Below are 24521 nucleotides of genomic sequence, written 5' to 3' on the forward strand. Positions count from 1 at the left end.
AAATTCCCAGGTAGCTGCTTGAAACTTCCTCTTGTGCTCAAAAAGTTTTTGAATGTGAGTACTTGACAACTACAACAGAAATGTCTTATCTGACTATATTCAAGAGGGATTTTTAGGTTCATGGTTCCAAAGATATTTGATGTTTTCATTAGAAATACAGTTCTTTCTAGATCCAGCTTTGGAAAGCTCTAGGTTTTTTTGGTGAAGTTGTTGTTCTGTTTTTTCTTTCACAGCAGAGCTCATTTACTGCTCATTCCCAGAGTGAAGAACAGGAAACCTCAACAACTTCTCACTCTCAGCCATAGCTTTCTTCTAGCTTTGTTTTATTACCAGAAGGATGAATAGAATTATCTTCAAAAATAGCAGGAAGTCTTTTACTGCCCTTGGGGACCGAACATACCTAAGTCAGACTAACCCCAAACAACGTGGAGCTGGGGCTCTGAGCATTGCAGTGGCTCTGGGTGTCCGTCTGTCCTGCTCTTCCCCATCTCTCAGCTGGGGCAGTGAAGCAGATTTACATGTAGGATTTTTGACTCTTCAGCCTCTCACCTGAAAGGACAGAAATCCATACAAACCCTGCCTGTCATTATTTATTTTCTTGCTGTATTTGCAATAAAACACCAGGCATTTTACTGTTCGGTACTTAAAAGGGCTTATAAAAAAGAGGGAGATTACATTTTTCATGGGCAGATAGTGATAGGACAAGGGCAACTATTTTAAGCTAAAGGAGGAGAAATTTAGACAGGATATCAGGAAGAAATCCCTCCCTAGGAGGGTGGGCAGGCCCTGGCACAGGGTGCCCAGAGCAGCTGGGGCTGCCCCTGGATCCCTGGCAGTGCCCAAGGCCAGGCTGGACATTGGGGCTTGGAGCAGCCTGGGACAGTGGGAGGTGTCCCTGCCCATGGCAGGGGGTGGCACTGCATGGGTTTTACGGTCTTTTCCAGCCCAAACCAGTCTGGGATTCTGTGATTTATTCTAGAGCAGGTTATTCCCTTTGTCTGTGGTGTGCAAACCATGAATGTCCTCTGCCCTGAGAGTTCAGGCTCCTTTCCCTCATGGAGGTTTTGGAGAATGTTCCCTTTGGAAAACGGGATCCCAGAGCTCCGTGGGGCTGGCCGTGGCAGTTGTTTGTTTCTGAAGCACCTCTGGCCCTCCCTTACACCTGGTTTGGGGGAGCTGCTCAGAGGCAGAGCCCGGGGCTCGGGGCAGTGCTGGCACAGGGCACAGGAGAGGGGACTGGGGACAGGTGGAGGTGACAGTTCTGGTTTGGCAGCACGGGCTGTGCTGAGGAGGCACCTGCAGGGGAGCAGCACCAGCGGATGGCACTGTGCTCCCGGGATGCAGGGAGCAGGCAGATGCTGGGAGCTGGGGAAGAGCAGGGATGTGTAACTGGGGTTTTGAGGTGTCTGGGCTCTCTGGCGTTTTATCTTCCTTTTGTGACAGGGGCGTGCAGCTGCTGAAGGAGCAGTGAGAGCTTTGAGCAAAGTGAGGGGCTCCCAGCTCTGCTCGCCATGGCCCCCCATGGCATGGGGAGGTGGGAGCGTTCAGCATTCCCGCTCTGGGAGTTCCAATGAAGCACAGCAGCCTTGCCCCCTTCCCAGAACCCCTCCAAAGCCAGCCACGGCTCCGTGCCACCCTCCACCTGGGCTGTGCCAGTGGTGCCGGAGCCCAGCCGTGCTGCCGAACGGATGCGCTGTAGGAAGAGCGATGGGAGCCAGGGTTGTGGTGTGGGGAAAGGTCCTGGGGAACACCGTGTGGGAAGGGTGCTGAGGGCTGGAGGATGTGCTATGGGAAGGGCCCGGGATGAATGCAGTGTGGGGAGGTCTCTGCATGGATGTGGTGTGGGAAGGACATGGGTGTTTTGGTGTGGGAAGGACATGGGTATTACAGCTGGTGAGGGGTCAGTAGCTCTGACCGAGGAAGAGGTGACCGGTCTGGAGAGATGGTCCCGAAAGGAATCGCCTTCCCGAGGCCCAGTGTCTTCCCTCAGCTGCTGGCCAGGAGGGCCCTTGCAGAGACTGTCAGCTCTTTAGTGATTGTCAGCTCGTGATTCCAGCTCAGCTCTGCAGGGCAGCCTCCAGGCCAGCCTCCAGGCCAGACCAGACTAGACCAGAGAGAGAGACGAGAGGCTCGTGTGGCTGGTTCCGCACGAGGAGCTTTATTGTTGGTCCGTACTCCTGGTCCGTACTCCGGCGAAGGGGAGGCCAGGGACGAGCGCTCTCTCCCTCGCAGGAGCAGAGGGCTGGCTTTTATAGGGATACAGGGGGTGGGTGTCAGAGGGTAAAGGCCAATGGGTTACAGAGGATCTGCATAGGGTCTCCCAGAGGATTCTGGGTCTGTCTTTTTCTCACCGTAACTGAAGAGTAGCTGCCTTCCCAGGGGGGTCCTGCTGTGAGATTGCTCCATCTCCTTATCTCAGCAGACATCCCTCCAGGGCAGTGGCTGGGCATACCCTACACGTGGGTGTTTCAGTGGGGGAAGGGCACTGGGTGTTTCAGTGTGAGAAGGACATGGGTGTTTGTGGGAAGGACACATGGGTGTTTGTGGGAAGGGCTCTGGGTGTTTCGGTGTGGGAAGGACATGGGTGTTTTGGTGTGGGAAGGGCTCTGGGTGTTTTGGTGTGGGAAGGACATGGGTGCTTTGGTGTGGGAAGGACATGGATGTTTTGGTGTAGGAAGGACTCTGGGTGTTTCGGTGTGGGAAGGACTCTGGGTGTTTTGGTGTGGGAAGGGCTCTGGGTGTTTTGGTGTGGGAAGGACATGGATGTTTTGGTGTAGGAAGGACTCTGGGTGTTTCGGTGTGGGAAGGACATGGGTGTTTTGGTGTGGGAAGGACATGGGTGTTTTGGTGTGGGAAGGACATGGGTGTTTTGGTGTGGGAAGGGCTCTGGGTGTTTCGGTGTGGGAAGGACTCTGGGTGTTTTGGTGTGGGAAGAACATGGGTGCTTTGGTGTGGGAAGAACATGGGTGCTTTGGTGTGGGAAGGACATGGATGTTTTGGTGTAGGAAGGACTCTGGGTGTTTTGGTGTGGGAAGGACTCTGGGTGTTTTGGTGTGGGAAGGACATGGGTGTTTCGGTGTGGGAAGGACTCTGGGTGTTTCGGTGTGGGAAGGACATGGGTGTTTCGGTGTGGGAAGGGCTCTGGGTGTTTTGGTGTGGGAAGAACATGGGTGCTTTGGTGTGGGAAGGACATGGATGTTTTGGTGTGGGAAGGACTCTGGGTGTTTCGGTGTGGGAAGGGCTCTGGGTGTTTTGGTGTGGGAAGAACATGGGTGCTTTGGTGTGGGAAGGACATGGGTGTTTCGTGTGGGAAGGACATGGGTGTTTTGGTGTGGGAAGGGCTCTGGGTGTTTTGGTATGGGAAGGACATGGGTGTTTTGGTGTGGGAAGGACATGGGTGCTTTCGTGTGGGAAGGACATGGGTGTTTCGTGTGGGAAGGGTGCTGGGTGCCCGGGACAATGCCGGGATTCAGCAGACCGGGGGTAATGCAGCGCGAGCGGGGCTGCGAGAGGCCCTGAATAGGCCAGGCTGTGCTGGAGAAGAATGAGGGGTAGGCAGAAGGCAAGCTAGTGTTTCATGGTCATCTTATGTTACACTTCAGCCTTTCAAAGAGTGTCTGGGGCTGCTTGAATGAACCTCTCTTGCACTGCGAATGCGGGAGCCCGGAGACAAAGGGGACTCTTGTCACTCGCAGGCCCCTTTGGGGAATAAAAGCCATTGTCACATGAACAGGGGCAGTCTGGCAGGCTGTGCATGCTTCAGTGCCCCATGATATCGCTAAGTCTCAGCAGAAATCACATTCAGGGCCCTGTCAGCTTTGATTAGCAGGGTCTCATGACTTAATGTGCTGCGATATTTCATGTCTAAGGGTGGCGGCTGTCTTTCTGGGGGATGAATGCCCTCTATTGTCCACTGAGTTATTTTATTTACATTTTTTAAACAGCTTATAAAGGTAAAAAGATAGCTGTGCTTAGAGAAAAAAATCAAATTCCTTTGCTTCTGGATCAGCAGTGAGTGCTACTCGGGTCAGATACAGTGAAACTTGTTTTCACAGTCAGCATCAAAGTTCTCGTCTTGTTTAACAGCTTTATAGTAAATTCTGAACAGGTGGCAGTGGAGCTGGGTTTAGGAAGGAAACAATAAATAATCTTTTTAGCCTCTGACAACCAGAAATATTCTTGGGCCTGAGAGACCTCCCACTCCAGCCTCTGTATTGGTGATTCGCAGAGTTTCTCTCCCCTTCATCGCTTTGGTTCTTGAACATGAATATTGGATGCAGCCATTAGTATTTTATTTTTAACAGGATTTTCAGTTGCTGTCTGTTCAAATTTCTGTGTTTTCAAAAGCAGAGTATATTTTTTCTTCTAATGTTTTATCCATCAATTTCTAGAAATAATGACGGCTCATATGTTAAATTTCGTTAATGTTTGCTCTTTCAATTAAGATAATGTGGGTTATCTGGTAGAGTTCAGTTAAAATTTGACATAAAATATGTTGGAGTACCCAGCGAAAAAGCTGTATAGACACAGAATTGCAAGTTTTTGTCAGCAATACTACTACAGACGTAGTAGAAAGGGTGGTTCACCAGAGTTAAAGGAGAACAAATACTCAAAAGTGTAAAAATGGACTTTTCTATCCCCACCACGACCTTCAGTTTCAGTGCAGGGATGTTCTGAACAGAGTCAGGGATGCTGGTGTTTGTAGCCCTGCTTCATCCATGGTGCTGCACTACACACGGTGTATCTTTGCAGATCTGTCAGTAGAGATCAGTGTTAGCATTGATTGAACACAATAATGGATAATCAGATTTTGGATTTCTTCACTCTGGCTTTTTCTGAGCTGTTCTCAGGCCAGGGAAAATGTCTCTGATATTGCTTCTTATCTCCATTCATCACCTTAATTATACAAAGACTTGTTCAGCTCTTAGTGTATTTTAAAGTGTGTGCATTTGTATTTCCTTTTATCTTTTAAATCAAGAATCATATTGGATAAGAAGCCCAAGGAAAATGTTACAGCAGTTGTTTCTCGTGTAAAGATGATGATGTTTTAGTGTCTACCCCTTTTTCCTCTGAACTTACCCTGCTGCTAGAGGACAGCTTTAGTGGCCCGTTGCCTGCCAGGTGATGCCCCTGTGGAGCAGAGGGAGCCAACCCACGGGCCATGGGCCACTGCTGCCCTTCCTGGCCTCCAGAGCCACTTCTGCCCTGGGCTGTGCCCAGAGAATGCTGGGGAAGGAGCTTCAACATAACTGGGAGTCACAAATGAGATGGAAGAGTTCTGCTCCTACTGCCAGCATTTCTGGACTCTGGGACAGCCCTGGGGATGTGCAGCAGATCCAGCTGTGCAGAGTCGGGATCTGGTGGAGGTGGGTGCCCTGAGCAGTTCAGCCCCATGTAAAACTGCTGAGTGACCTGAGGGACGCTGATAAATCAGAGAGGGTTGGCTTCAGTTCCCTCTTCCCCTCACCTGTGCATATTCCAACCTGGACTGGTACTTCTCTCCCTCTACCTCAAATTCTTTAGCTGAGAATACCCTGTCACTGCTCCATGTTGATGGTCTCACTCTTTCCTGGTCTCTTGAGTGTGGGCCTGAGGAATGTTGTGTTTCCCTGGTTCCTGCAGCCCTTCCCAGAGCCAGCTGTGTGTACGGCGTGCCCTTTGAGCAGGAAGCAATCAACCATCGAACCTGATGTCATCCACTGTGCAGTGATGCACTCTGAGAGCTCAGCAAAGCTGATTAGCCACAAGTTTGAAATGAGTGATTCCAAAACACAAAACAGATGTGCCCAGTGATTAATACCTGGTGTGCCTTTTACTCCATTATTTCTGCCATTTTCCAGGCTTTGATCACTGTGATTTTCTTGGAGTTGACATTGGTTCCTCTTCTGCAAACTCTCCTTCTGTTGTTTGGTTTATTCTCTGGGTTCTCAGAAATTCCCTCACCGTGTGTTCAGAAATAGTGCACTAAGTCAGGCACAGACTCTGCATCTGTGCTGTCCCAGCTCGCTCACAGCAGAGCCAAGTGCAGGAGTCATCAGAAACTGCTGGTGTGTCCTGCCTCAGCACTCCAGCAGTTCTCCTGCACGAGGTTTTTCCTCTGCTGCGAGCCCCACCGTGGGAAAATTGCTGAAATTGTCAGTGCAGACACCACCCAAGTGCACATGCCCTTGCCGATAAGATCTTGTGTGGCTTCCTGCACCTCGTACTGTACGTGGAAAGAATAGTCATTTTTCGATGAGACAGAGCCAACTGCATTCAAAACAAGCCAAGAGCAGCAGGTATTGGTGCAGTGTCTGGGCTGTGCTCGCTCCAGAACACTCCCCACTTTCCCATGCTCGTGGGCTTGCATTCGTGTGACTGCAGGAGTGTTCTGGTGCTCGTAGCTGGGCCTGAACACGTCAGGTTTGGGAAGCTTCCCCCCTCCTTTGTCAATGCACCTACACGTGAGTTAGGTAGAATTCAGTGGAGTGTTGCCCAGCTTTGAATTCTGCCCCAGCCTCAACCAGCCCTCTGCTATATTTGAGGTATTTATCCTTGGGAGACAAAACTATTACAAAACGTGCAGATAGGATTTTTGCATTCACCATCATTAAGTCAAAGAACGGCCCAAAGCTCTCCGAGGATGAGGAGACTCCAGAGCTTGGACAGGATTTGGATCAGGCAATGGCCATCAGCTTTTCTCCTGCTCTAAGCAGTGCATTCACCACATCCCTCTCCCATGTACACTTGGGGGTTCAAGGCAAGAGAGGGACCAGCCTCCCCCGGGTCTGCTCTCATCTGGGGGTTCAGTACAGGTTGAACACTGTTATGTGCAGCAGTAATGATAATTATTGCTGTTATTAGATTGTGCTAGAAACTCTCTGTGGATGAAATGTATTTTTGTGCAAAGGCTCCTTGTACCACCAGCCATGACAATAACGTTCTCTTTGGAGTTTGAGGCGGTGAGTAGACCTTGATAAGGTGTCAGTAGCTCAGCATTCCCCAGAGCTTCCCCATGTTCCTGCATCCTGCCTCGGATTTTGGCTCTTACTGATCAGCTGGTGAAGTGGGGGGTACCTGCTGTTCAGGATTTGTGTAGCCCGGCTGATCCAGCCCGAGGATCTGCAGCTGGATGAGCCGGACTGCCAGATTCCAGCTTCCCTGGCTCGCCTTCCAGCCCGGCACCGCAGATGGGGAATGCTGGCTCTGACTGGGGAGGGGGTTTCTCACCCGTTCGGTTACAGCCTGCTCGGCCTCATTAAAGTGTTTGTTTTTTGAGTCAAAATGAGCCTGTGAATGAGGTGTTGCTTTGCTGGAGATCTTATCGGCTGTAAACAGACTGTTAAAAATAGGGTCGTTTTACACAAAACTTGTTTGTGGAGTGAAACAATTCAAAACACGATAATAACAAAACAAAATCTTAAAATAGCTCGGAGTTGAGACCACAGACACAGCTGCCAAGCACTTTCATCTTTATTACAGTTACTCATATCTCTTCTCCTACTATTCCCATTGTAAACAGGCTGATGTTATCTCTGCTGGCCTCCCCGCTCAGCCCAGCCCCTGGAGCTGCACCCTGATCCCGCCTGGTGCCTGTTCCTAGGGCCCAGCTCATGCTTCTCCTTCCATGTGTAGCTTCAGGCGTGGACAAGGCAGCTGCCCTGCTCCGGGAGTGTTCCTGCTGCGGGGAGGCTCTGCCAGCAGCACCATTGCTCTGCTGCTCTGTTACCTGCTTGAGCTGGAGGATGTTAAATTGCTGTTAAAAACCAGCTTAGGTAAAGCACTGGGCCAGGCTGCCCAAAGCGATGGAGGCACCATCCCTGGAGGTGTTTGAAAAAACATGTGGCTGTGGCACTTGGGGACGTGGCTTGGCAGTGAACGCTGTGGTGGTGCTGGGCTGATGGTTGGATTTGGTGATCTCAGAGGTCTTTTCGAACAGTAATGATTCCATGAACCTCTGTGTGATTGGAGTCCTCCAGGCCTGGGCTGGGGGAGCTGAGTCTGCCAGCCCTGGGCAGGGAAGGGAGGGCTCCCCACACTTTGGACAAATGAACATCTGTTGTTCTACACCCTTTGGGACAGGGTGGAATATCCAACCAGGGGAAGAGGAAAACCCAACCTGACACCAGGCATGTTCATCTGATTAAGTCACCTGTACAGTTAGTAGAGCTGGAGATAAACCTCTGCCATGTAGATAACAGTGCTGCAATTAGGTTAATCTGAACATTAAAAAGCCATTAGGGAGCTGTTGGATGTTGCAGTTAAAACTAAGGCTACAATAGGAGGTACTAATGAGATCAAATGGTGAAACAAGGCTTTGAGAGTTGCATTTTTAATTTTTTTTAATGATTTCTTTTAATTCAGCAAAATGAGGAGCTGGGAGGAAAACAAAACCAGCTCCCAAAGCTTTGGAAACCCAAATCCCTTCTTCAGGTCCACACCAGAAGTAGCAGCCTTCAACTGGAGAATAATCACTCAGCTTGAAGATTGTGATGTTAAGCTGATAATGTGAGACGAAAGAAGCAGCTCTTTGCCTCTAACTTGTGGAATAGTTATAAAGTCTGGAGTAAGGGAGATGTTTGGCTGAGGGTTAGCTGGGCTAAGCAATGCTCCTGAGCCTTTCTGTTCAGTCTCTGTGTTAATGGAGGTTCCTGTTTTTGTCACTTAAAGCTCTTCTCTTGATTTCTCTTTCGAAGATGAAGCCTGGACTTCCAATGAAGCAGTGTTAAAAAAAGCGTGAACCACCCAAACTTCCCCAAAACCAAACCCAAACCAAAACAAACAGAACAAACTGGTGTTTTCCCACTGCTAACTGGGGCAGTAGGATTGAGCAGCTGAGCTTCCATGATGTGTGTTGGTTCCCTCCTGTTGCGCACTCTGTGATGCTGTGGGTGAAATACAGGCAAGAATTCCCCAGAAAGGAACATAATCCACTGCTGCTGCTGTGAGCAGGGATGATCTGAGGTGTCTGTGGTGCTTGTCTGGCTCTGCAGAACACGTGCTGCCAGTGATGGGGGGAGTTCAAAGGCAGGTGAGACTGAAGTTAGCTCGGAAAAATGTGGTGGGTCAGGTGCTTTTTACCCTGAATTGATAGGAAATATCCATCCCTGCTGGTTTGTCCAAGTGCTTCACTCTTTTTGCCCAACTACTTGATCTTTAATTTTTGCTCCGGGGCTGTTGCTGCTCAGGATATGCAGCTCTGCCAGGAGTGTTATTGTACATTTGTGGAATGAATGGGGCCAAATGCTTGCAGGATTTGGGCTTGACAATGTAACAGAAACAATTAACACATTAAAAATGTGTATAACGGCGTTTTTACTTCACTTTGGAATAATGCCCATTTATCCACTGTAGGATTCTTCTAAATACACAACTTTTTTTCATGTTTTCTAGGCAGCCATACTGAGTATTAAGCTGAAATTACAGCCAGATCAAGATGTAGAGAAGGTGAGTCATTTTCTCTGCAGGCTCCTCTGTCATCAGATCCACCTTTTGTTTAGCAGGAGATCCATCAGGGCCCTCCAAGTCCTGCTGCCTTTCACCTGAGGCTTTGCTCCATTCCCAAGAAGTCCCTGTTGTGTTGTTGATGTACCTTTACATCAAGGTTAGGCACAGAGTGTGTTTTGTTAGACCCCATTCCACCTCCTGCCCAGTTTTTCTGGCTGCAGCCACTGCTGTAACAAATCCTGGCTGTGCTCATCACTGAGGCAGAGATCAGTACCTTGCCACACTGAAGTTTTGCTCACATTTGTGTAACAAATGTCACAGCACTCTTGTAGGCTGCACTGGTGGCTTGGGCAGGGCTGGGACTTGCTCTAGTGTTCCATGGGGACCAAAGGCAGGGCACGGTGCTTTCATTGTAATTTCTTCTCCTAGATGTGCACCCCACTGCTGCTCCAGGATAAAGCTAACCTGGTGGAAGATTATGTGGGAGAATATCCCGAGCTCCAGAGGAAGCTCTTGCAGACCCTGGACATGTGGTGTGACCCCAGCTTCAATATCAGAGACATCACAAGGTAGAAACACTTGTCCTTCTGAACAGCTGGGGCCAAGGTGCTGCCAGAGCACAGCGTGTCTGTCCCTGGATGTGTTGGGATCAGAGCACAGCGTGTCTGTCCCCTGGCTGTGGCTGTGTCTGTCCCTGGATGTGTTGGGATCAGAGCACAGCGTGTCTGTCCCCTGGATGTGGCTGTGTCTGTCCCTGGATGTGTTGGGATCAGAGCACAGCGTGTCTGTCGCCTGGATGTGGCTGTGTTTGTCCCCTGGCTGTGCTGGGATCAGAGCACAGCGTGTCTGTCCCCTGGCTGTGGCTGTGGCTGTGTCTGTCCCCTGGCTGGCTGGCTGTGATTGTTTCCCAACATAAGGGACTGCAATATATTGACTTTTTGGCTGAAAAAGGGAAAATTCTGGTGGCTGTGCCAGAGCCTTGTCCAACACCCCAGCCTGTAGGACAGAGTAATCCTTGCTATTGACAGATGCTCCATTCCTGCCAGGAGTGCAGATGAAACCTGTGCAGGACACCCCAGCAGCAGAGCAGTATCAAAGCTTCCCATGGAGGTTGGAGCAATCGGCCCCTCGTGCTTTGCTGCAGACAAGGGTGACTTTCAGTATCGGTTGTGCAGGTTTGGCAGGAAGATAACACTGTGATGAAGTGGCAGAAGAACAAGAGGTGCAAGTGGTTAACCTTCCTGTGCTCATCAACCCGTGGTGTGTGCTTTCATTCTGAGCTGCCTCTCACTCAAGTAACTCCTGTCACTCAGAGCCAGCAGCACAGTCAGAGTCAGGCTGTAGCTGCAATAGTTGCTGTCAGCTCTGTAAAAGAGATGAAAAGGAGTTGCTCGCTTTCTTTAGAATGAGCCTCTGGACTTGCTTCAAGTCATCGACTGAAATTTGTGTGGTTGCGCTGTTGACTTTTCACTGTACCTTGGGGAAAGCAGGGCCTGCCCTTACCAACATCCAGCAAGCCCCAGTCCCTCTGCTGTTAAATAGCTGCTATTTGGGAAGCATCCTTTTGCCACAGGTGTGTCTTTCTGGTGTTGTTACAGACCATATCAAGGCCTGTCCAGGTACAAACCAGAAAAATTTAACCGCAGAGTGCTCAGCAAGCTGGTCTTCAGGCTCCTGGAGAGATTCAACGTTGACCCAGGTATGGGATATTGCAACATACTGTGGAGTTATCTCAGTAATAAAGAACAGGCAGAGTCAATTTGTCTTCTTCCATGTTCATCAAGGAATCTCTGCTGTCATTTATCCTGGGGAATTTCAGGGTTTAATTAATGATATTGAAAAACAAAGCTGTTAAGTTATGGGAATTATCACTTTGTGCTGTCGAAGAATGAAGTGCTGGCGACTAATAGACTGCTTCTGCCATGATCTGAAATAAATCCTGACCTCAGCATGGCTCTGCATAAACACACCATGGTCAGTTCTGAGTTATGACTCCATTCCTCTCACATAAGAGGCAAGTCATTATTCACTGGGGATCTGTTTTCTTGGGCTGCGGGTGTGTCAGCTGGGAGGAGATAACCCTTGGGAAGCAGGAGCTTCAGCCCTTTGTGTTCTTTACATAAACTAGGGTTGGTGGGGGTGAATTTTAAGGCTCTTGGAGCTTTGCAAGAGAAGTGGCACACTTTCCATCACTTCACCAGCAGCTCTCTAACAAAACCTGCTTTGCTTTGGTTCTTAGCAGGGACTGTTGATTTTTCCTTCTCTTTGGGGCCTTGCACCAGACCCCTTTAGGTGTACCATTAGCTTTTACCCTGCAGAGGTTCCCATCATCAACCCAAGGTTTGCAATTCTCTTTTCTTGGACTGAAAAGGGTTTTCTAACCACAAATTGAGGGCTTATTACACCTGTCACAAACACTACTGCATATTAATCTTCTCATCTTCAGACTGGTGTTCAAAAGTTAACAAACCCTGCAAACTCTCATTGGAGGAAAAGTGGATATAATTAAACCCAGCACGTTGGTGGGAAAGCTGAGACATATGGGGATGGTTTATTTAGAAATTAAAAGCTTCCCAGGAGTTCATTAGTTTTCAGTAGTTTTCCCTCCTTGACAACGTTGGGCATTCAGTCGGCTGTGTTGTCTTTGATGATCTGTAAAGAGAAATGAGTTGTTCCCCTTCCTTATGAAAGCTCCACCACAGGTATGATACAATGGTGGAGGTGAAATGATATAACTGTTCACATGCAAAATCCTGAGAAATGATAATAAAAGAAAAGAAAAATCTGGGAGAGGAGCACGTGTGGGGCTCAGGTGTGCTCTGTGGGATGCAGCGTGCTTCGACCTGGTGATGCTTTCAGATATTGTAGCTGCTGATAATAATGGCCAGATATTCACTGGTGAGGAGGTTCCTTGAGGTAAATACAGATCCCATTCCTTCCAGACAGGTGTACTTCCAGACCTTTCTCCCATGTAAACTGCAGTGTCTGCAGTGCAGGGCAAGTCCTTGCTCAGGAGGGCTGCCCAGCTCTGCTGGTGTGAGAGGGGATGCTGGCAACTGGTTTGGACTCCAGCTAAGGCCAGTGCTGGATGATTGCCCCAGCCCCATACAGGACAGTTGGGGTTTATTTTTTACATCGTGCCACGTGTAATTGTGAGCAGGAATTCACACATTGCTGAACTGTGGCTGTCAGTCCCCTTTGAAGTGCTTTGGAAGGGATGGATACCTGCAGAGGAATTGCTGCCTTAGTGCTGGTTGTGCTGCAACTGAATTGGCTGGAATTTCTTTGTCTTTCCATCTCTCCCTCCCTTTTGCTGAAGTTCTGGGTGTTCTTTCTCCATTCTTTAGTGGAAGCAAGTCTGACTGGGAGGAAAAAGTACACAAAAAGTCAGCAGGCTGGGCAAAACATACAGATAAAAGAAACACTCGTTTATCTTGTTCTGATAAACCCCCAGAAGCTGGTGGTGAGGCAGAGCTCACACTTCTTGTCACCTCACCTGGGCTTGTCTGATGCTGCGGCTGCTTTCGGTCTCCTCCTCCCTGTGGCTCCCACTCACTGTGAGAGCCTGAGAGCAGCAGCAGGGAGGGAAGTGGCTTTGGTGAGAAGGGCTGGAGGAGGATGGGGTTTCTGGGTATGAGAAGGCAATGTGTGACTCAGTTCTTGCAGTTCCAAATCAACTTGGAGATTGCACTCCCTGAGCTCACTCTTGCCCACTCACAGTAAATCTCACTGGCTGCCAAGCAAGGCTGAGGTGTCCATCAGCAACTGAGATCTGGAACACTCCTGGGAACTACCAGCCCTAAATTTCAGAGCCAGATAGGAGGAGTGGCCCAGTATAAAAAAGATCTCACACCTCAGGGGAAAAAAAAAGCCATCCTCTTAGATTAGTCCTGTTCTTTTTCAGAGCTGTGTTCCTGTTAACTCCCAAACAGGGCATGGAAGTGGGAGATTTTCTGCTGAGTCCCAAAGGTGTCCCAATAAACTGTGTGTGGATTTCATTTAATTACCCTTATTGGGGAAGGAAGAAGTTGGGCAAAAGTGGTGTGTGATTGAGGAAATTGAGGTTTATTGAGTCTTTCCTCACACCTGGGTCAGTGTGCCCTGGGTTAACGAGCCTGTAGCTTTTCCAAGCTAATTACTTAACAGTCTTTGGAGACCCTGTGAGATCGACTTTACAAATGCAGGTTTCAGTCAAAACAGATCTCAGAGGTGAGGCAACAGCCCCTTCCCAGGGCTGACATGGTTGAGTCTGTTCTCTGCTGTGGTTTGGCAGGACACACAGAGAGCTCAGTTGATGTTTTTCATTGACAATTATCAAGTTTGAGGTAGAAAGGATCCTGCTCTGGGAAGTGTAACAGCCTCATCTGTTGGGCTTAGTGCCTCCGTGCCAGTGAGGGAGGTGAGAGCAGAGTGACAGAGGCGAGAGAGGTGGCACCTGAGAGCCCCGATGGCGGTGGGGCTGTGCCGGGGCAGGGACACACGAGCACCTCCAGCTCTGAGCGCTGGGAGCGAGTGTTTGCCATGGGCTTCCAAAGGTTTTTAACCTGACCCAAGAGCAATGTTCCCCTCGCTTGAGCACCCAGTTGTCCGTCTGGTTTAACGTGGGATTTCCGTCCGTGTGACCGCCCCCGGCCGGCCCCGCGCTGCCGGGAGCGCAGCGCTGCGGGGCAGCAGAGGGCAGGAGAGCGCTGCGCTCGGCCACATCTGCACAGGTGAGCCACAGCTGGCCCCACATCTGCACGGGTGAGCCACAGCTGGCCCCACATTGGCACAGGTGAGCCACAGCTGGATATTTCCTTCAGAAGCTCAAAGAAAAAGCTGTTCAGTGGATCTTTTGGGTGGTCTGGAGGGGTCATGCCATGGTTCTGTCTGAAGTGCTTTGAAAACTTCAAGTCAGGTGGTGGTGTTACTAATTTTTACGTTGATCTTGCATTCTTTAGAGAGTGTTTCTTTCCATGAGCTGATGATTTCTCCTCCAGATATTGGGATAATATCCAGAGGAAAGATCACCATATTTACTGGTGCAATATCCTGCATGATAATTGCAGTAATTTCCTCAGATGCTTTGAGGGGAAGGATCTGTTGTCACACTGTGGAAGATTAACTTAAAAATACCAGCTTTAACCTTCTGTTTGAGATGGAAACATTTAGGTTCTGAGGTGATGCTTCAGGGCACTCTGAGGAGCAGCTGCAACCAGTGGGACATAAATCCATACCCCTCTGATCCCAGGCTCTGGTATCCAGGGATCTCTCTTTGTTCTCGTGGGTTTTAGTCCTCGGGCATGCCCTGTGTGGGGCATGGAGAGGGATAAGGAATCAGTTTCTCCCTGAGGGTGCTAATTCAAGGGAGGCTACAGAGAATTTTTCCCGTTCCTGTTCTCTGTGACTGTTTCTGGTTACTGGTCCTGCTCCTTTTGGCTCCCAGTGAGGTGGTTTTAGCCACTGAGACCCCAAGGAAGGCTTTGGTGAAGCCTTTCCCTGTACAGGCACCTCGGCATCCAGCAGGAGCTGACAGATACCTGTGCTAATGCCAGTGCATGTCTTTTATCTCCTGCCTTTATCTCTCCCTGCACTGGATTTCAAAACAAGGTGCTGTGTGAAGATCTTGGGTTTTGCAGTTGTAATGAGCCATATCTAATGAAGATGACAGCAATAAAAATAATAACAACAACTGTGGCTTGCTAGCTCAGCAGAACAATATTCCCCACCCTCTTTGTGTGGATGTGGAGTCTCTTTCATGGATCTGTGTTTTATCGGATAAACTTCAGCCACAAGTTTACATCCTGAGTGAGCTGTTCACAACTGCTTCAATGAATTAACAGCACAGGGTCCAATTAAACCCGAAAGAATGCAGCCTCCAGAGACTGAGGTGGTGCCCATGTGAGGATGCTGCCTAATTAAAGGTGTGAAGTCATTGACTGTGGAGCATATTGAACCAGGGAGTGGATCTTATCGCTCAGGGGTGGTGGAGGCAGAGATATCAGACCCGAGAATTAGCATTGCTAATCACGGATGAAAGTGTAAATAACAGTTTATAGTTGAGATAAGCTGACAATGTGTGAGTCTGTCCCTCATTGTTCCAAGTGTGAGGGCATCCTGCCTTCCACAAACCCAATCTGACACTGGGGGAGGAAAAGTGTAATGTCTAGACAGTAAAACTTCCAGGAAATGCTGTGTACTTAAATGTCTTTTTCCTTCTTTCAGCTCTCTGCCCTAATGTCATCAATCAGCGGCACTTGAGAACCCTGAATTACCTCTTTTACAAGAGATTTGTTGAGGTACGTGCTGTGTTGCGTGCGTGGAATGAGGATTTTTGTTACATTTACATTTTGAATAACTTAATTGAGATAATCAAAATGTGTCAACAGTTTATGATCAAGTTTTTTTACAAGTTCTGCTCCCAAGCCCTTCCAGTCCATCAGGAAGGCTCTGATCTGTCTCTGCTGCCTGCCAAACCCACTGCCAGAGGAGCTGGGGAGGATGGAGCACTTCTGCCTCCTGCATCTCTGAGCTGTAGTGTTGGATGACATCACTGTGGGGAGCTTGGTCATCCACAGAGAGAGCAGAGAGCATTTCTCCAGGTGTATTTGTTTAGCAGAGGGAAATGGATTCGTGATCTGGTGTTCTGCTCTCTCTGGCCTTCCACTTCCTTTGTTTTGGAGAATTTGCTTGATTTAAAGTGTTCAAGCTGGCCAGTTACTTCCATTAAGGTACATTTGGCAGCTGTTTCTGGACACAGTCCCTTCTTCTGAGAGCTCTTTGGTGCTCTCTGTTTACCATTCTCAGCTGTGCCTGAGCTCTGGTTAAATGGCTCCTTTATCTCACTAATATTTAAATTACATGCTTGGATATCTCAAAGCTGTTTTCTTTGAGGCTCTTACTCCCTGTTTGCTCTTGTACCTTTCCATACAAGTGGCTCTGACACTCCCTGTTCCCCTCTGCCAGCTCTGGGGGGAGACTCATGGTGGGTCTCGTGCAGTTCTTGGCAGAGTGGAGAGCAGGTCCCATCCTGACCTTCTCCTCAGGTTTGGCTCTGAACTGCATTAGAATGGGAATATGAACTTATCAGCTTAATTTCCAAGACCTCACGATTCCAGAGGATTTTTCATGATTTGGCTGTTGAGAAAAACTGTATTTTTATATTCTGAAGGCTCAGCCTTGCAGATGATCCCTGAGATCCCTGCCATGGGCTGCCTGGAGAGATGAACAGTCTGGGGACAAGCTGCATGTGGATTTTTATGCTTTCTGTGCTGTGGTGTGAGAGTTCCCTGCATTCCCCCTCCAAGCTGTGTTGTTCTGCCATGCCCCAGGTGGAGACACTGAGGAGCTGAGGTGCCCCATGTGCTCGGGGTGCATTCCTTGGTCTCAGGTGATGCCAGTGGGGACAATGGGGTGTTCATTTCTAGTTTGCTGTGTGGAACATCCTCCCTTTCCTAAGATGGCTCAGAAGTGGTGTTGTCTTTTCAGAAAACCATGACTGAGGAGAATTGGGCAGACCACATTCAGGTGAGTGTGGATTTCCCTCTCCTGCTTTTGCAGGGTTATTTGCTTGGAGGTTATTTTAAGATGTTCAGCATATCCAGCTCTGGCTATTGTAGTCCTGCTATCACAGTTCTGCACTTTCTCAACACTTTGGAAGCAAAACTGTAAATGCAGGGAAGGGCAGGGGAGAACACTTACATTGTAATTCCTTTTATGTCTTTGAAAATGCTTTAGTTTGGCTGGAGCCAAGCTAGAATGTTTGGACAACACTCTCAGAGATGCGCGGGGGGGGGGGGTAGGGGGGGATTGTTGGGGTGTCTGTGCAGGGCCAGGAGTTGGGCTCAATGATCCTTGTGGGTCCCTTCCAGCTCAGGATATCCCATGGCTCTGTGGTTCTGTGATTTAGATAAGATTATCAAGTACATTCTTTTACTTTCCTGCACTTACTTGTAAGTGAACACTACAAGTATTTACACTGATTAATGATGAGGAAGGGGGAAAAGAGGCTGTTCTTCAGCAGCTAGCAAGGTGTATGAGGAAACTGGGGTAAAAGTTAGATTCCCTGTGCATGCTGTGACCATTTTCAGCAGGTGACTGTTTGATGTTGTGATGTCTCTGTCTTGTGCTGCGGGACACAAGTCATTTTAACAGCACGGGGAGAAGGGAGCGGGGTGGGTGTTTCTTGATGTATAAATAAAAGAGTTCAGGCAATCGTGGTTTAGCCTGATCCTACAAAAAATACAAATGTGGCAATGACAGCAAAAATTCCATGGTGGTACACAGTAGTGGTTATTTATGTGTCCATGATTCCCCTATGGAATTGCAGCCTTGTTGTGCGTTTGCTCCTGTTCTGGAACCCCTCTCAGGCTGAATTCTGCAGCCTTTAGGGATTTCTGAAAATCCATCTGAAGGGTCGGTGTGGGCTCTGAGGGGTTGTGGGCCAGGCTGATGAGCTCAGGGATCTGAGGGCTCAGGCACTGTTTGGACACACCAGCAAAGCAGCAGGACTGCTGGGTTCTCCTGTGCAGCTCCAGGGGCTGGACACAATGATCCTTGGGGTTTCTTCCACTCAGGAGATTCCACGATTCTCACTTGGGGATGTGCTTTGGTGTGTGTGGGGAAGGGGTTTCTGTTGATGGTGGAGTGTGGGATGAAGCTCCCCTGTCTCCCTCTTTGGAGGCAGCAGGCTCAGGACATCTCTGGGAAGTGCACGTGTGGTGCCTGGCAAGCCCTGAGAGCACAGAGCTGCATCCTGCACTGGGGCAGAGGGTTGTCTTTGCTTTACAAAGGACTGCAAACTTTGTATTTCCTGCTTGTTGCCAACTGATGTATTTTTCACAACTGTGTAATTATCAGCCGAGTGGTGCTGAAACTTGCCTGTTATCAGCCTGGCTTGGTGCTATCAGAGATCCCTGTCTCTGGCATCACTTGAAAGCGATGGGAATCTGTACCTGTGCATCTGCAGGAAGCTGAAATAACAACCTGTGCAGGCTGGTGGCTGCTGCTCGCAGGGGAAAGAGGGAATAAAGGAAGGATCTTGGAGCAAGTTTTGGTTTTCAGTGCAAAAACTAAGGTTGTTCAGAACTTTATTGGTTTTGAAAGGTTCAAAGTTCACTCAGAGCTTCAGAGAATCACAGGATCACTGGTTTGGGTTGGGAGGGACCTTAAAGCCCATCCAGTGCCACCTCACCATTCTACCATTCCCTGACTGCACTGGTTGAGACTACTCTGACCTTGGTGTGTGGTTTGAGAGGAGGGTACAGGGATGCACCTCCCAGAAAAGTGCCCTCATTTTCCTCAGGCCCCTGTTGTGCAGCTCCTCAGGCTCTTCTGGGCTTGTGGGGATGCAGAGATGGGCCCTGGGGGCAGCTGTTTCCCGTGTTCTGCACAGGGAGAGCCTGCAGCTGATCTCTGTCCTCCTCCAGTTGGGACAGTGAAATAACTTATTTATTTTAAAATTTCTGACCATGAAAATCAAGCACTGTGCCAGCTCCTTCTCTGGGTGAGCAGGGGTCAGATGCTGGTAATTCCTAGGAAATGCAGAACTCCAGTTCCACTACAGTTCAAGGGTTGTTATGCTGCTTTCAGATAAAATTCAGAAATCTGCCCTTCTTTCTGTGCAATACATTGGAAAAACTTTAACAATTCCTGGTACTTAATAGGTGTAAATTACTTTGTACTGCAGCAAGGAGTTGATGTAGTCTTATTTATGTGACCAGTTAATTTCTAAATGACAGTGGCTGATGCCAAGATTCTTTCTGTACAGGACCATTTTGACCTCAATTAAAACTCAGCTACCTCTGGAATAAAATGTAATAGCTGTTACACTCAAGGAGGGAATTTTTAGGGGGAATTTGAAGGGCAGAATGCAATTTATTTTTTCAAAGATTTTTTTTTGTGGCCAGGACTCCTGCTCTGGGGAGTCTTGAATAAGGACAAGGAGTCAAAAAGACCACTTTGCAAATACCCACATCCAGTGTCCTTCCCTGGAACCCCTGACTTAAGGGAAACTTTCCAGTTGTTTTGAGCAACATCTCTGCAGTGTGAGGAACTAAATATCCACAGGGAGTGAAGCAGTGTGTGCAGTGCAGATGGGAATGATGCTCCAGAGGTGATTAATAACTGACATGTCTCTCAGTAGAAGGCTGCACACAAAATCATCTTTCCCTCTGGTTGGAGTGAAGTGTTTATTCAGGGATGGGATGGATTTCATCACTCAAATGTCAAATCCAGACTGGCTCTTTTCCTGGAAGGTGGAAACCCAAACGAGTTTAACCAGCTGATGTGTGGAGTCCCCTGTCAGTACTTACAGACTTCTTGAGCAGGAAATTAAACCAGTGGGTGATCGTTTTGCTCCCTCTGGCCTTAGAAGTCTCAGGAAGGAATCATCAGCTGAAATAAATGATCATGGTGCTTGTGCTGAGGTGCTGAGCCACTGGAGCCCAGTAGCTCCCAGTATGGGGGTGTGTGTGAATATGCAGGAGCTGCTCCTGATCTGGTTTTGCCTGCAGTCTGCCAGTTCAACCATCTGCAAAAGAATTCCATTTATCTTTCCACAGCTTTAAGCAGCTCCCTAACAGCTGCCATTGCAAAAAAGAGGTTTGATTTTTCTTGTCCTTTTCCCCTTTGCAGAACAGCTGGTATTTATACCTGGACTAGTCACAGGTTTGAGGTCTGCTGTCTCTCTTGGGAAGTCAGGACTGGGGGAATTGCTTTGTTTCAGGTCAGAACTGGCAGCCTTTCTTCCCCCAGTGTCCACTTGTTGCTCCCATTTCTCCTTCCATTCCTGTCCCTGCATTTTGTCCCCTGTTCAGGGACTGACAGGAGCTCAGTGGGGGTGACAGTGCTTTGACACTCCTCCTGCTTTTTCCCTGTGCCATTTTCTTTGGATTCACTATTCTTGTTGGAGGTCTCTGGAGAGAACACACAGCCACAACATGGTTTAAAGGGAATATTAAACCATGGACAAACTAGAGTTTGTAGTAGGTGGAAAAGTGGGAGGCAAAGTATCAATCTCCTTCCATTTTTCAGTTCAGTTTGTCAGTGGGGTCATATATTGATTGGAAGCTGAAATAACACCAGAGTTCCTGGAAAGCAAAAGGATGACTGATGGGGCTGGTGCAGAGAACAGGCACATCTGTGCCTGTCTCAGGAGCAGCATCCTGTAATTCCAGGAGTTGGACTCGATGATCCTGTGGTTCCCTTCCAGCTCAGGATATTCCGATTCCGTGACCCTGTGGTTCAGTTCTGCAGCTGCGTTCTGCTCTGGGGCTGGAGAGCAGGCGAATGTGCACCTGTGCTAATGAAGTTTGCACTGCTGGGCTAAAAGGAAGGGGAACTTTGCATGGAACAAAGCCCCAGCTGCTGTGGGAGAAGCACACGGGAAAAGCCAAACATGCAGCGTGTTCCGTGCCTCCCCAGCTAAAGGAGAGTCTATCAAAGGATGACGTGTACAGTTAAATGTAAATACTTCCAGCTCCTTCCTGCATGGCTGAGGCTGTGTTAATTCTCTGTAAGACCTGGAGGGCTGGTGTAATTGTGGTAGTTTTATTTATAACAAATCCAGCCATTGCTAGATAAATAAATTGTGGTTAAGCACAAAGATGTTGATGAATTCTGGTGTAATATTACAGTAGGTACAAAGGAGCCAAGAGAAGCTGCCATCATTTGCTGTCCAATCTACCAAATTGTCAAAAATGTCCAAAATAATTTTAAAAGTCAGCCAAAAATTTCTCTGGAGTGATGTAAGATGTGTTTGCTCAATAACTTTGGAAAATCAGCTCCCATTTACTGAAGTGTGGATTTACAGGGCCAAGCTGGGGATTGGCAGGAGCTGGGTGTCTGATTCTGCTTCAGGGAGGGATTGGCAAGGGATCCTTGGAAAGCTCAGGACCTCGGTCTTAAAACTGATGGCCAAATAGCCTTACTGTGCAAACGAATGAAGTACTGGAGAGTGAAGAGAGGAAACTGCAGAGAACACACTGGGGGAAAAAAATCTCCTTTAAATTGTTTTGGTATGTTAGAGATGCATTCTGACCTTAGCCCCCTGCCACCAGCCAGGGCCAGCATGCTGCTAAGCACTGTAATTATATTTCTGTCACTAGCAGGCATTCACTCGGCAGCACAGCTTCATCAGGAGGAGATTTGGTATGGTATAAAGAAGATCTAATTGGCTTATGGCTGTGGGTTGAGAGGTCATGGTTAGATTAAGGAGTTAAGAGCATCAGTGAGCTGTTCAGCTCCACTGGGGTGTGCTGGGGGAGGTTTAGTTCTGCCAAGTGGGAAAAGCATCCTAGGAGTAGGAAACTATACAGGAGTGATGATCATGCAAAACCTTATGGGAATGTGTGGAACATACCAGGTCCTGAAATCACCATCAGGAGTAGTGTCCAGGATACCTGTTACTGACTGCAAACTGCAGCAGCTACAGGGTTAAAGTCACAGAATCCCAGACTGGTTTGAGTTGGAAGGGACTTTAAAGAACATCTTATTCCACCCCTGCCATGGCAGGGACACCTCCCACTGTCCCAGGCTGCTCCCAGCCCCAATGTCCAGCCTGGCCTTGGGCACTGCCAGGGATCCAGGGGCAGCCCCAGCTTCTCTGGGCCCCCTGTGCCAGGGCCTGCCCACCCTCAAAGGGAAGAATTTCTCCCCAATATCTAGTGAAAATCTCCCTTCTGCCAGTTTAAAACTGCTCCCCCTTACCCTGTCACTGTCTGCCTCTCTATAAAGTCACTCTCTGTCTTTTCTATAAGCTCCCTTCAGGTACCAAAGGGCCACAACAAGGTCTCCCCAGAGCCTTCTCTTCTCCCAGCTGAACAACCCCAGCTCCTGTTTGTATCCCACAGAGTGAAAATGAGGACAGGCTCACTTCTAACAGGCAAATCTTCACGTTCCTGTTGCTCCAGGACCAAGGGAGCCCTGTCAAGAGCCCTGACGTTGGCCTGTGCAGCCAAATAGGGAAAGGCAGGGGGAAAGATGGGACATGGAGCTTGGTGCTTCCCAGGGTAGCACAGAAAGAGAGGATGGGTTCACTGATAAAAACCAAAACAAACCAAACAACAGGGCTCTGCACATCCTGTGTTTGCAGGTGGGAGCAGTTCTCACCTGCAGCTCCGTGGCAGGAGCCCCAGGATGCCCTCGCCCCGTGGGAGTTGCTGTGAGCTGGGGCTGTGCAGGCGTGGGGGCTCTGTTTGCCCAGTGTCACTGAAGTTTTCAGCCTTCACACACACACACACAGATCCTCTCTGCCCTTCTTACCCAGCCAGCAGTAAAACGATCCAGTCATTCCATAATCATCCCAGATTATTTAAACCCTCTGTAATCGATCGGTCCCTGAGTGCTCACTGATAGATATTGGCTTCTAAAGCCTGTGCAAATCAGCTGCCTTGCACACAGATAATCAGGCTGCTGGCAATTGATAGTTTGGCTGTATTATACTTTTAGGCAAGATTAGTTCCCCAGTTCCCTGCCAAGAAGAGAACCACATAAACAGAGGATTGTTTAGAAACAAAAAAAGTTCCTCTTGACGGAGAAGTCATGTAAATGGGAAGAAACAGGAAACTAATCTTCCCTTGTTCGCTCTGAAAGAATGCATATCTCTGAGGAATGTTGTAATTATGGATTTAGGAAATCAGTCCAATTTGCCAGGGTGTGAATTTCAGAGTTCATTCAGTCAACCCTCTCAAGCATTTCTCCTTCAGAACAAAAACCACCAGGAGCTGAAGTGTACCAAAAGAGATTAAAGGAGAGAAAAATCTACTGCCAAGCTTTGCTTTTGGGAGAGATCCTGCACGGATACTGATTATTGCTTTGGCTCTGAGCCAGGGAGCTTTGGGCACAACAAAACAGAAATCAGTGGTAACCCATGTTTGTCCTGTGGGCATCTCTTCCATACACTAATGATGGGAAGAGTTTGTGCTCCTGAGCAAGTATTTCCATTGTCAGGATTTCTGCTTATTTACTTTGAAGACTTTCCTAAACAGAAAAGAGGAGACTTTTTTCCTAAATTGAGTCTATGGGTTCTCATTATGTATGTGACTGGGTATGGGAACACTTACTGGAGTTACTGGTGGGTTAATTGCACGCTGGTTAATGCCAGGGCTCCAAACCCTGGGGGAAGGCGTCGGGGTGGCTTCGGCTCTCGCACATCCCGACAAACGGGTGAGGTGTCACCCTGTGAGTTCAGGTCCCAGCAGGAGCACAGAGGCAGTGGTTTCACTCCTCCACACACCTACAGCTGTGGCAGCCCTGTGGCGACCTGCAGCCGCGGGGCTCCGTCCCTGTCCGCACAGTGAGGCCGGCCCTGGCAGCACATGGAACTCCTCACTCTGGAATTCCTGCAGACAGATCCTGCAGCACCAGCCCATGTCACACGCTTCTGCTGAGCTGGATTTTGGAATGCTGAGACTGGACAGTCACCCTTCAGGCAGTCCCAGAGCTCAGCAGAGAGCTGTGTTTTCCTTGTGCAGGCTTCCGTGCTCCAGGATACAAACCAGAGTAGAGTTCTGGGATGGTGACTTCTGTAGAACATTCATGGAAGTGCCAGGATTGTAAAACCTTCTGAGGCTGGAAAGACCAGAGAAACGATGTTTGGTCACAGGAGGCCCAGGCTCAGTGAGGCTCAGCAGCAGTGCAGGTCACCCAGTACACGATGGGAGCCTTCACTTCCTTAAACTGGAGAGCAGGATTTGCCACTGGCCCCTGACACTTTGTTCGTGTGTGTGTGACACGATGACAAAAGGCAGGGAGATAAATGCTACTTCAAAATACACTGGGAAGATAAGGGTTGCCAGTTTGTCTTCAATGCACTGTGTCACTGGGCTCAGACAAAGCATCTACTGTGATAAGTAACACACTACTCTGCTCTGAAAGAGTTTGGCCAATTTCCCCATCCTCATTCATCTTCAGTCTTGCCAAGTGCTGGAGTGCTCCCAGAAAATATCTCCAGCCTGCCATCGTGGGACTGAGGTGTGAGAAATCTGGAAGCATATCAAAAATCTGGGGCTTATGTATTCAGACCAAGTCCTTGGTCCTTTGCTGATCCCTGGGATGAATAATATTCAACAGCTCTGGGGCCAGGGTTAGGCTGGAATTCAGAAGGTGCCTCTGCA

General features: G+C 48.7%; 1 protein-coding gene across 7 annotated transcripts in view; it reads left to right on the forward strand.

Annotated features, from left to right (window-relative positions):
- Positions 1-24521, forward strand: part of EXD3 (exonuclease 3'-5' domain containing 3) — a 214009-nt gene that overhangs the window by 64881 nt on the left and 124607 nt on the right. For all 7 annotated transcript variants that reach the window (XM_048325162.1, XM_048325158.1, XM_048325161.1 and 4 more), the window contains 5 exons: positions 9373-9426; positions 9856-9995; positions 11025-11125; positions 15631-15704; positions 16894-16932. In XM_048325162.1, coding sequence (XP_048181119.1) covers positions 9373-9426; positions 9856-9995; positions 11025-11125; positions 15631-15704; positions 16894-16932 — 408 coding nt within the window. The remainder of the gene's footprint in view (positions 1-9372; positions 9427-9855; positions 9996-11024; positions 11126-15630; positions 15705-16893; positions 16933-24521) is intronic.

The sequence above is a fragment of the Corvus hawaiiensis genome, chromosome 21 (genome assembly GCF_020740725.1).
Source record: "Corvus hawaiiensis isolate bCorHaw1 chromosome 21, bCorHaw1.pri.cur, whole genome shotgun sequence".
Lineage (NCBI taxonomy): Eukaryota > Metazoa > Chordata > Aves > Passeriformes > Corvidae > Corvus > Corvus hawaiiensis.